The 12,425-nt window shown below is 44.3% G+C and overlaps 1 protein-coding gene across 1 annotated transcript in view; it reads right to left on the bottom strand.

Annotated features, from left to right (window-relative positions):
* Positions 1-7,550: 7,550 nt before the first annotated feature.
* The window catches only part of CCDC68 (coiled-coil domain containing 68), a 55,351-nt gene continuing 50,476 nt past the window's right edge, over positions 7,551-12,425 (bottom strand). Inside the window, exons 9-11 of the mRNA XM_060236456.1 lie at positions 11,607-11,690; positions 9,095-9,171; positions 7,551-8,054 (exon numbers count right to left, since the gene is read on the bottom strand). Coding sequence (XP_060092439.1) covers positions 8,006-8,054; positions 9,095-9,171; positions 11,607-11,690 — 210 coding nt within the window. The 3' untranslated portion in view covers positions 7,551-8,005. The remainder of the gene's footprint in view (positions 8,055-9,094; positions 9,172-11,606; positions 11,691-12,425) is intronic.

Genomic DNA, 12,425 nt, shown 5'->3' with positions numbered 1-12,425 from the left:
GTGACTGAGAGGGTAGTAGGTATCATGTGCTTCTGGTTCATAGGAGTGGATATCTCCACATGTAACTGGTGATAAGGGCTTTAGAGAGGGAGAAGATTTCCATGGTAAGCTTTATCAGGGTGGTTCTGGTCCTCTCTTGTGTACTTTTATCGCATGTTACAGTACTTTGGTGGAAACAGCTGAATGGGGTCTTTCATTTTCTGGTTAAGCAGCATATGCGTTTTCTAAAGATTACATCCAAAGGACTGAAATGGGCCTGGTTTGTGTTCGTATGAGAAAATCTTTTTTGCACATGAGTTGGTTAGTGACCAAAATGATGCCTATGAAACTCCTGTACAATAATTCTAGGTTGAAACATTCTCAAAAAACCCTGGTGATTATGCTAAATATTTTTTTAAAAGTGTTGTAGAATAACCCTTAGCCTGACCTGTCTCAAACCTACGAACATTTCACTGCTGAACTTGCCATTTGAGATCTACCTCAGTGAGCGAGTGTTGGTTTGGGTGTTAAGTTGTGTTCAACACTGAAAATACCTGGAGTTCTTTGTTGTGTGTGCCCTCTGTGCGGTCCCACACTGGGAACCATGTATGTGAAGGCCAGCTGCAGAATCTTCCAGAACTTTAGGGAGGAGCACAGGACTTGCATGGCGCCCTCTCCTCAGATAAAGTTGTTTTCGTGCTCTTTTGTTTCACGCCAACCGACATTATGGCTTGTTTCTCCCTGTGCCTCGAGAGTCAAACTAGGCAAAACAGATAATCTGAAGGGAGCTGTACACACAGGTCTCATCCAGATGGTATATGAAAAAGATGAATTTGTCACAGGGAGAAGAGCGGTATTATAATTCCGTCAGAAGTGGGTGAATTTTGATATTTCAGCGGGCTTCCCATTGTACCCAGAGATTTCCATAAAAAAACAAACTATTCACTGCCATTTTCATTTGAACACCACTGCTTCTGGGATTTGCCTTCTAACAGTTTTGAATTAAGTAAACAGAATTCAGGCCAAATGAAGGGGTGAGGTAAGATATATATATATATTTTTCTGTGCCATACAGCTGTTCTTGCGCTTTGAAATAAATCTTTCCTTTCTTTTCTAGTTCAGAGGCAAATGGCAACCTCTTTGTTCTGTGCTTAATTTTGTACCATGTTACATTTTCGTTGATCCTTTTACCAACCATCTCTCGCCTAAAAATTGCCTGCCCTCCTTGCACAATAGGGCTGTCATTGTATATACTATGTAATCCAAGGTACCTATTGTATCTTGCCTGACTATATTTATTGAGATGATCCTTTGCAGATTTTTGTATCCTTTGTCTTTCTGATTTAACACTAACAACCTTCTAGTCAATCGATTGCCTTTTTAAAAAGCGTATTCCTATGTTTCAGTTACCCAGAGCATGTTTTATGTTGGTCCGTGCAGCCAGTCTTTACTTGTTGAGATTTACACTCTTGAATGTGGAAGTTTTTATTATACATCTCTTGGTAGACTGTGATGCCAGCATAACAACATCAGTCATCAGTATATTGTACCAAAGTACCTGTGGCTTCAAAGCAAATATATACATACATATATATTGTCCAACTTTCTTTACTGGTGTATGGGTTTGTACAATATGGTCAAGGACTGTAATTGTGTGATTTCATTTCTGCACTGTTCTTTTGAAAATTAAAAAAATACCGTTTTTAATCACTAGTGGTCTGTATGTTGCTTGGAGAGCAAAATTTAATGCTGTGTATCCACAGGCCCGTAGCTATGGGGGGGCCCAGGCCACTCAATTCAAACCCCCCCTCTATATGTATGGCCCTTCCATTGGAGGAGGGGGGGAGTTTGATAAATATGTGTGTGATATTTAATAAATAAGTGTGTAGATGACTGGGGAAGGCAATGATGACAAACCACCCTGTAAAAAGTCTGCCAGGAAAACGTGATGTGATGTCACCCCATGGGTCAGTGATGACTCGGTGCTTGCACAGAGGAGGGACTACTTTTACCTTTTAATATTTGTCCCTGTCTTGTGGCTTTCAAACATCTGATATTTATTCTATGTGGCTCTTATGTTAAGCAAGTTTGGCCTCCCCTGGTCTATAAAGTATCAGACACTACAGACCACAGGACCAAATCTGACCCCCTCACATATCAACCAAGGACCCATCCTTGAGGAAAGAAATGAGCAGAGGAGAGAAATACGGGTGTTCTGTTGTGCAACATGAAGAGCTAAGTTTTCTTTCTGTTATCTGTTCTTTCAAACATGCTGATTTGGATCCTGCTTTGCTATGTTTTGTTCTGCTTCAAGGCAGCTGTTTCAGCAGCCTTAAGCCTTTTTACTTTTACTTTCAGGATGTTTTCTTTGATAAGATGCTGAATGTAGCCTAATTAGCTTTAGGTGTAAGAGGGGAATAGCTGGTGCACCAGCAGAAATTGTTTACCTTCCTCCACTTTTATAGCTGTAGCTTTCCCAACAGCAACCTGTTTCATCTTATATTTTGGGTTAAATTGGTCCAGTCCCTACTGTGCTGAGAACACATGATAGCTTTCACCTGTGGGCTAAGTGTGGCATTTACAGACTATACTCTGCTATAGAGGAGCATTGTCTTAGCTGATTTTAATTGGTTTTAGCTTTCGGTAGCAGAGATTTAAACTTTTTAAAGCTCACAGACAAATATGACAAAGATTTAAAAAAAAAAAAAAACCTTAAAATAAACCATGCTTAAAACATCAGCACTTGTTGGTCTTAAAGGTGCTTTCTTTGTGTTTCTCCCATGGGATCCAGGGAACTGGGCAAAGGAAGCTCTGGCTCTTTTCTTCCCTCCTCAGGGGACCAGGACGGGGAGGAGCCTCAACCAATGGAGAAAATTGAGGTTTCGCTCTGTAGTTCCTGTGCAATTGAGCAAACCTTGCAAAGCAAGCTGCAGAAGGAAGCAAGAGAGAGGGAGAAGGAAGCAGATGACAGCCAGTTGCTCGGGGGGGGGGCTGATAGGAGCCCTCTGGGGGCCTGTTTTGGCCCCTGGCTGCATGTCTGACACCCTTGAAATAAACGGTGCAGGGTTTTTTTTTAATATTTCCACATGATGTCATCTTCTGTTTGTCCACAGACTATCAATAGTTTATTTCCATACACAAAAAAACCCCCAAAAGCAAAACAAAAACTGGCTTTATTTTAAACCTGTAAAAAAGAAGTAGTAGTTCCTAGGCAAGATGCTATTTCCATGAGCAATTTTGTGTATCTAAAGGGGAGCCAGTGCAATTTTAGGACTTCAGTGAAGAGCTAGTCAAATTTTCATTTGTTGATCTGCTCCCTCTAAGCTGTGGAGTCTTGTAGGCAAAAATTCTACTTTGTGAGCTACTGGCATTAAAGTTGTGACAGAAAGATTTGGCTGCCGCTCCAATTAATTTGCTCTGGGGCCATTCTTCCTGAGCTAAGACAAAAATGTATGAGCAAGGGGCTAGAAAACTGTGAATCAGCTCACACTAACTTAGCTTAGAGGGAACACAGTTGATCGCCACAAGGGGTTAGTCACTTGCAGAGATCAGTGCAACAGAAGAGAATCACCTGCCTTTGAGACACAGGGGAGGAAGAAAGGATGAGGAGGTCTCTGCAAATCTGAAGAGATTTTTGAAAAAGTTGTTAAAAGATATTGTGCTATTCCTATCCAGCATTACTCATGCCTTTAAAATAAAATAAAAAGAACAAGAGCATTGTCTTACCTTTGGAGGGTATCATCAGAGGTGTCTGCAAAGATGTTGGAGGTTTATTTAAAAAAAAAAAGTATTGCATTTATTCTGTGCAGCACTGTGTTACCTTCAAAATTGCTCCTTGAAATTAAAAATTAAAAAAAAGTAACAGTGTGGGCAAAGAATTCTGTGGATCACAGGAGAACATAGTGGTAGCAGGCCTTCAATGCACATCAAGCGTGAAAGGTAAAGTGCTAAAAATGGAGATTGTCTAGAATCTCTGTTGCAAGGGCAATTTCACACAGAATTGCATCATCAACCACAGTACCTCAGAAAATCACCCTGGTGTGGAAAGACCTCCCCGGCTAAGTTGTGATAAATGTCTCCTGGTCAAACAAAATATACTTTTGAGACACCTGTTTAAACTTTGGCTCATAGCATTTTTAATTTTGTTTTTTTTTTGCAGGCTTGGAGTCCCCCTTCTGCTTTCCAAATTCAGCTGCATCTAAATAGCAACCTACCAGTGCTATTTGATGTCCTAATTTGCCAGGTTTCTAATTCCTAGGGGCGACTCAGCAAGTAACATGCTGGGACTACTAAATAAATAAGTCATGAGCAAATGCGTAGGAGAGTTATTCATAAATCTTTTAACACCAATGATTGCAAAGCTTCAAATGTTTTAAATATTTTCATTTTAGCGTGTCCTGGTTTTTTTTTTTCCTTGGTTACTGAAAATGGCTTGGAAATTTTTGAAAGCACTGCACCATGGATAATGCAGGTTCCAATTGATGGTGCCTTGGTTGTACCTAATATATGTTTATGTCATGGGTGGCCAAACTGTGGCTTGGAAGCCACATGTGGCTCTTTCACACATATTGCGCGACTCTCAAAGCCCCCACCACCTTGTTGACTGGCTTAGAGAAAGCATTTCTCTCTTGAAATCATTTCTCCAAGCCAAGCCAGCCAGCAGACTGGAGAATGCATTTAAAATTGCTTCCTTTTCACCTCTCCCTCCCCTATCTATCATCTTCCTTCCTTCCTTCCTTCCTTCCTTCCTTCCTTCCTTCCTTCCTTCCTTCCTTCCTTCCTTCCTTCCTTCCTTCCTTCCACCCACATCTGATGTTTATTCTATGTGGCTCTTACATTAAGCAGATTTGGCCACCCCTAGTTTATGTGTTTGCTTCATTTATAGGCCTTACAGAGTCAAGGCAGATTTAAGCTCTCACACTCCTCCCCTCCATCTCATGCTGGACAAAATGGTTTTATAATGCTCCCATTAGCTAAATAAAATGCTAAATAGCGGGGGGGGGGGGGGGGGGGGGGTGGAGCAGGAACGCAGTTCCAGCTAGCTTGGCATCAGGGGTGTGGCATAATATGCAAATGAGGTCCTGCTGGGCTTTTTCAACAAAAAAGCCCAGTGTGAAGCAATGGTGAGATGGGGGTGTGGCCTAACATGCAAATAAGTCCCTGCTGGGATTTTTCTACCCCAAAAGCCCTGCTAAATAGTATTCATTTCCAGGAATAATGGCTACCATAGCGAATCAAAATTATCTGGAAGACATCTTCTATGGACTTTTCTCTTTCTGGCCACCTGAGATATGCCCTGACCTGGACAGCCCAGCCTCATCAGATCTCAGAAGCTAAGCAGGGTCAGCTAGGGTCTGACCAAGTCCAATTCAAGAAATATCTGGGGACTTTGGGGGTGGAGCCAGGAGGCATTGGGGGCAGAGCCAGGAACAAGGGTGTGACAAGCATAATTGAACACCAAGGGAGTTCTGGCCATCACATTTAAAGGGATCACACACCTTTTTAAATGTCTTCCTTCCATAGGAAATAATGAAGGATAGGGGCACCTTCTTTTGGGGCTCATAGAATTGGACCCCCTGGTCCAAACATTTTGAGACATGGGGAGAGGCACTAGATACTATATGGAAAATTTGGTGCCTCTACCTTAAAGAACAGCTCCCCCACAGCCCCCGAAACCTCCAGATCAATTCCCCTTTATACCCTATGAGAATCGATCTCCACATAGGGTGCCTCCCCTTTTCCTGAGGTAATACACCATGTGACACCACATCATGTCCCATCTGACCCAGTGTCATAATCCTCTGCCCTCCTCCCCCCTAAGGGCTCAAGGAAGACCTTATAAGCTCTGACCCTACACCCCACAAGTGTGCATCAGACAGTACCCCTACCCTGCTGTTTAGATACGCCCCCGATACCTGATCAGTTGAGGGTCCTTCCCGCATCTCCTTTTTCGTCACCATTGGAGCCTTCCTCGAAGACTACAATAGGTAATTATTACCCTATTTGTCTATCCCTGTGTTTACCTCTGTGTATTTTCATGCTGTTTTCTTAGGTCTGTATGTATGTTGTGTGATTTTATACCCTTGTATGTTTGCCTTTATTCTATAATAACACCTCCCCCCCTGATTATTAGACAAATATCTCCTCATTATTGGGTGACTTCCAAAGGAGAAACCTTCTGTATACATTGGATTCACAAGATCTCGCTAAGGCCTAGTTGCCCACCCGCTAATTCTCCAAGCCTAGTTTTGGGCAGTTTAGGTAACAATTAGCACTCATTGGCCTTAAGGGTGTTTTCTTTGTATTTCTCCCATGGGATCCAGGGAACTGGGCAAAGGAAGCTGTGGCTCTTTCCTCCCCCAGGGGACTGGAAGGAGGAGCCTCAGCCAATAGAAGGAAGAGAGGCTCGGCTCAGTAGCTCTGCTGTGTGATTGAGAGAGCCTGGAAAAATGAGCTCTGCCTCCCCCCCTTCCTCAGCCAATGGAGGAGCCTCAGCCAATGGAGGAAATAAAGGTTTTGCTCTGTAGCTCTTCTGTGATTCAGAAAGCATTGCAAAGCAAGCTGAGATGTAGAAGGAAGTAAGAGAGAGGGAGTAGGAAGCAGATGACAGCCAGTTGCTCGGGGGCCTGATAGGAGCTCTCCGGGGGCCTGATTCAGCCCCTGGACCACATGTTTGACACCCCAGCTCTACCCCATAGGAGATTCTGAGGAAAGAGTCATCCAGAGAAGGACCTCCAACCCAGATCACAATTGCTGTCAGGTCAGTGGCTGCCATTATCTACTTGCTGTCACACCGTGATTGGCACACTCCATTCTAAGTGCTGGTAGCAGCCAAAGGTATGTCACCTGCGCATTACATTGGTTTTATGCCACTTTAAACTGTCATGGCTGTCACCAAGGGATGCAGCAAGGCAGAGAGAATTTTCTTGCAGGGATTCCTGGCAATACCTATTTGCATTTGTCCAGGGGTGGGATTCTAGCAGGAGCTCCTTTGCATATTAAGCCACACGCCCCTGCTGTAGCCAATCCTCCAGGAGCTTACAAAAAAGAGCCTTGTAAGCTCTTGGAGGATTGGCTACATCAGAGGTGTGTGGCCTAATATTCAAAGGAGCTCCTGCTAGAATTCCACCCCTGCATATGTCTACCCACAGCACCTGAGATGATTCTCAAGACTCCCTGGAGAACAGAGCACAACCGCTAAACCCATTTGAATGTGCAGCATAGCTACATATTAAGGGCCTAGATAAGTCCATTTCATTGTAGAAGATGATACTGGATATACACCCCACCCTATACTCTGAATCTCAGAGTGGCTTACAATCTCCTTTACCTTCTCCTCTTCACAACAGACACCCTGTGAGGTGAGTGGGGCTGAAAGAGCTCTTATAGCAGCTGCCCTTTCAAGAACAGCTCTGAGATAGCTATGGCTGACCCAAGGCCACTCCAGCAGCTGCAAGCGGAGGAGCGGGGGGGAATCAAACGCAGTTCTCCCAGATAAGAGCCCACTTAACCACTATACCAAACTGGCTCTTCATGTAAAACCATGTAGGCATGAATAGAAGTCTGCCATATTCTGGGCTCCTATTCAGTTTCTTTAATCCTTCATGTGTTGGTCGGTACAGCTGGACGGATATTACTGCATACAGCACAAAAAAGTTCCTGGCTGCCGCGTACAGCTGAATCAGTCTTAAATGCAGTACATTTCCATCACTGGTAGAGAGAGCCACACTGCTATAGACACGTGTCTTTAAATAAATAAATAAAAATGAAGTCACTTCCTCCTCCTCCTCCTCCACCACCACCACTTTGGAGCCATCTTCCAAGTCCTCCTTCATATCAGACTCTGTTTCTTCCATTGGAAGGTGATTCCGGGTTACCACTTGTCCTGCCACAGGCATGAACCAGCATGTTGTGGGGGAAGAGCTGCTCCTATGCGGAATGGTTCAAAATGAGATTGCACAGGAGAGGAATCCTCCACAGGAAGTGAAAGTAACATGGGATCGTAGGGCTGGATCACAGGGACGTCTCACTTGCGCAGCCTGGTCACCATGCTGTACGGAGAGATCCCGTCAAGCCTGCAAAAACAAGGAGAAGGTAAAACCTTTCCATAGGGAACAACACACCTGTAAGCACAAACTGATCTTGTGCCTACCCGGTGCATCAAGGCACTGGGGAAGGGGGCGGAGAAAGCTTGCACTGAATCCAACCAGCTTATCTGCTGGTGAAAAGGAGGAGGTATAACTCCTTCGGCCACCAAAAATGGAGGAACTGTGGATCATGGTACCTGCATAGACAAAGGCTATGTGGGCTGGAGTAAAGAGGAGAATTGGGGCAGGCTGAGTGAAAAAGCTGGCTGGATGTAGCCCTGTTCAGGGCTTTTTTTATAGCAGGAACTCCTTTACATATTAGGCCACACACCCCTGATGTAGCCAGTCCTCCAAGAACTTACAGAGCTCTTCTTACAGGGCCTACTGTAAGCTCTTGGAGGATTGGCTACATTAGCGCTGTGTGGCCCAATATGCAAAGGAGTCCCTGCTACAAGAAAGCTACTGGGGACAGTTCAGTCATGATTTGATCTACAAACAATGGTTTTACTACTTCTGCAAAGTTAATTTAGATACAATGGAAGCTTAGGGAAATGCAGGATTGCCAGGTCTTTGGTGGTTAGCCAGCTGTTCTGGCAACTTCCTGAGAGATGGGTAGGGAAAAGAGCTTTCAGGTAGCTCTGAACCAATCTTGGGCAAGGAAACACTGCTGGCCAACTGATAACTCATGTAGTGGAGCAGTGAATTAGCCTCTAGCCACCTTCCTCAGGCTTGCAGAGGGGCCAGAAGAAGGCTCCAGAAGCCAGTTCCTCAGAGACTCAATATGAGGGATGGATTTGCCACAAGCATCTTTCTTCTGTGGTATTTCCATCTTTTACAACTGAACTCAAACTTTGTTCCATTGCGTCAGACCAGCCTGAAGAAACCCACTCAAACAGATGAGGAGGAAGATTGCAGTGAGCCACAGGTGCTGCCATTTAATTGTTCAAAACAAATGAAGCTATTGATAATTCTTTAAACACACAAGGTGCTAGATCACCAGAGAGGGATGTGTGTGGAAGGATTCTTACTTCGCTGAAACAGCTTTGGAAACTCTTGATTTGGATTGGGCGGACCAGAATTGCACTCTGTACTTCAGTTCTTCATTCTGGAAGAAGGAATCGCACCGATTCAGTTTCATTATGGCCCCACCAAACATTAATGTTCAATTCCAGTAATTCGTTTCAGCCGTTAGTACCACCACCTTTGGATAGACCAGGGGTGGGGAACCCCCATCCCGAGGGCCGAGGTCACTTGGTATGGCCCTCGGGGATTGCTGGGCCAAACCGAGCCATGTGGCAGCCTCTCTGGGGCCTGGTTGGCCAGCAAGGATCAGGGGGGCCCAGCTGCACTGTGCAGCAGCCTCTCCAGAGCCAGGCAGGGATCACAGGGCCCAGATGTACTGTGCGGCAGCCTCCCTGGGGCCTGGATGGCCGGCTAGAATTGTTGCAGGGCCTGGAAAAGTAACTGTCCCAGTTCAGTTTGCACTTGATTATCCCAGATGGTGTGGCCTAATATGCTAATGAGTGTGTGGCCTAATATGCTAATATTAGGAGATGTGGTCTAATATGCTACTGAGTTCCTACTGGGCTTTTTCTACAAAAAACCCTGGATCTATGAATTTGCCTAGGGCTGCAGGCCAGGTGTGTGTGTGCGCGCCAGATTAGGCTCTCCCCACATGACTTCATATAGAAAAACAATTATCTGCATTAATTTTGCTGGCCTGAATCATTCTCCCTTGGCAGAGCACTGTTTTTTAAGTTGGTAATTTTTTATGTCCCGCGAATGATGTTATAAATATCCATATGGCCCTTGGCAGAAAAAAGGTTCCCCACCCCTGGGATAGACCAACTTCAGATTTAAAGGGCCTCTTATTTTGATTTTTTTAAACAGAGTTCATTAGCTGAAGTCATTTGCAAAATGGCTTCATTAAGGGGCGGAGCCAGCTGCAATGAGCCCTGCTTTGAAATATCTGCTTCTACACCAAGATCTGATCACAGAGAACCAACCACCACTTCTATTTTACAGGTGGACAGCCATCTTGTTCTGCAGCAGAAGAGCAACATTTGAGTCCAGGAACACCTTAAAGACCAACAAGGCATAAACTCCTGAGAGTTAAAGCTGTCAGATATCTGATGAAGCCAAACTTTATCTCATGAAGGCTTATAGCCTGGAAACCATGTGGGTCATTAAGATGCTACTGAAGCCAACTCTTGCTCTACTACTTTACAGGCAAGGAACACTGTGCCTGAAAGACAAGGGACATAAGAGAAGCCATGTTGGATCTAACCAAGGACCCAAAGACAAGGAACATAACCTAATAGAAGCCATGTTGGTCAGGCCTATCTAGTCCAACACTCTGTGTCACACAGTGGCCAAAAACCAGGTGGCATCAGGGGATCCACCAGTGGGGCTGGAACTCCAGAAACCCTCCCACTCTTGACCCCCAAGCACCAAGAATACAGAACATCATTGCCCCAGACAGAGTGTTCTATCTATACCAGGGTGGCCAAACTGTGGCTCAGGAGCCACATGTGGCTCTTTCACACATATTGTGCAGCTCTCGGAGTGCCTACTACCCCATCAGCTGGCTTGGAGAAGGCATTTGTCTCTTTCAATCACTTCTCCAAGTCAAGCCAGCCAGTGGTTTCGATAACGCATTTAAAGTTGCTTTCTTTCCACCTCTCCCCCCATCTATTTCCCTTCCTTCCTTCCTGCTCTAAAACATCTGATGTTCATGTCTTGCAGCTCTCCAACACCTGACATTTATTCTATGTGGCTCTTACATTAAGCAAGTTTGGCCATCCCTAATCTATACCTTGTGGCTAACAGCCTCTCATGGACCTCTACTCTTAAGAAGATAAGATATGCCACGTTAGCTCAGGCCAATGGCCCATCCAGCCCAACACTCTGTGTCACACAGTGGCCAAAAACCAGGTGCCAGCAGGAGGTCCACCAATGGAGATTTATTAATCCTTATTTATAAGTTCCGAACAACAATACATGTGAGCATTTTTGCATGTAAAGAGTAAAGCTGCTTTATAACTCAACTAGGGAGAGAAGATGAGGTTAATGGTTTTATGAATGTTTAATGGTTTTATGAATGTTTATTTAATGGTTTAAATGGTTTTAATGGTTTTATGAATGTTTATCCGTTTTAGATGTATTTAAATGGTTTTAATGGTTTAAATGGTTTAATGGTTTCAGATGTATTTAAATGGTTTATGAATATGTGTGTTTGATGTGTTGGTATGTTTGTGGAAGAGCACCTCATTTCGTTGCTCTCTTTTTGTTGAGAACAATGACAATAAATTCATCTATCTATCTATCTATCTATCTATCTATCTATCTATCTATCTATCTATCTATCTATCTATCTTTAGCATATCACCAGCCTGTTGATTTATTCATGCCATTAGGCCATTACACAGAGGCAAATTTGCCCTCCCAAGCAATCTGATGTCCTATAGTCTAGAACAGTGGTGCTCGATTGCTCTAAATTTTGCATAATGGTGTGTCTCTGGAGTTCCCCCCTCCCTTTACCTTTGCCTGCAACATCCCAATCTTCTCTTTTAGGGATTCTATTCGTTCATCCTGAAGTCTTAGCTCATTATTCAAGTCTTCAATCTGCAAAAACCAATAGGAAAAAAAATGCAAATCAGTAATAAAACCAGTTACTAATATATCCATCACCCTCAATTCATCGCTACTCTTTACATTCACAGGTACTTTTCCTTGTGAACTCTCAACATTTATATTAGATCAGCTATGATGCCAAATACCTGAAATAAGCAGCCACAAACCATTTCCCCAAAGATCCCGACAAATTAAATTAAAACATCAACTCAGGGCACTGAACAACCTATAGAAAGATGATGATGAAGATGATATTGGATTTACATCCCGCCCTCCACTCTGAATCTCAGACTCTCAGTGCGGTCACAATCTCCTTTACCTTCCCCACCCCCAACAGACACCCTGTGAGGTGGGTGGGGCTGAGAGATCTGTCAGCAGCTGCCATTTCAAGGACAACTCCTATGAGACCTATGGCTGACCCAAGGCCATTCCAGCAGGTGCAAGTGGAGGAGTGGGGAATCAAACCCACTACACCAAAGTGGCTCTCTGGATCTCAAAAGGAAGGAAGGAGCCAGAGCTTCCTTTGCCCAGTTCCCTGGATCTCATGGGAGAGATACAAAGAAAGTACTCGTGGCGCAGAGTGTTAAAGCTGCAGTACTGCAGTCCTAAACTCTGCTCACGACCTGAGTTTAATCCCCGGTGGAAGCTGGGCTTTCAGGTAGCCGGCTCAGGTTGACTCAGCCTTCCATTCTTCCGAGGTCGGTAAAATGAGTACCCAGCTTGCTG

This window comes from Heteronotia binoei, chromosome 4 (genome assembly GCF_032191835.1).
Source record: "Heteronotia binoei isolate CCM8104 ecotype False Entrance Well chromosome 4, APGP_CSIRO_Hbin_v1, whole genome shotgun sequence".
Taxonomy (NCBI): domain Eukaryota; kingdom Metazoa; phylum Chordata; class Lepidosauria; order Squamata; family Gekkonidae; genus Heteronotia; species Heteronotia binoei.
This window is presented reverse-complemented; position numbering and strand designations above follow the sequence as displayed.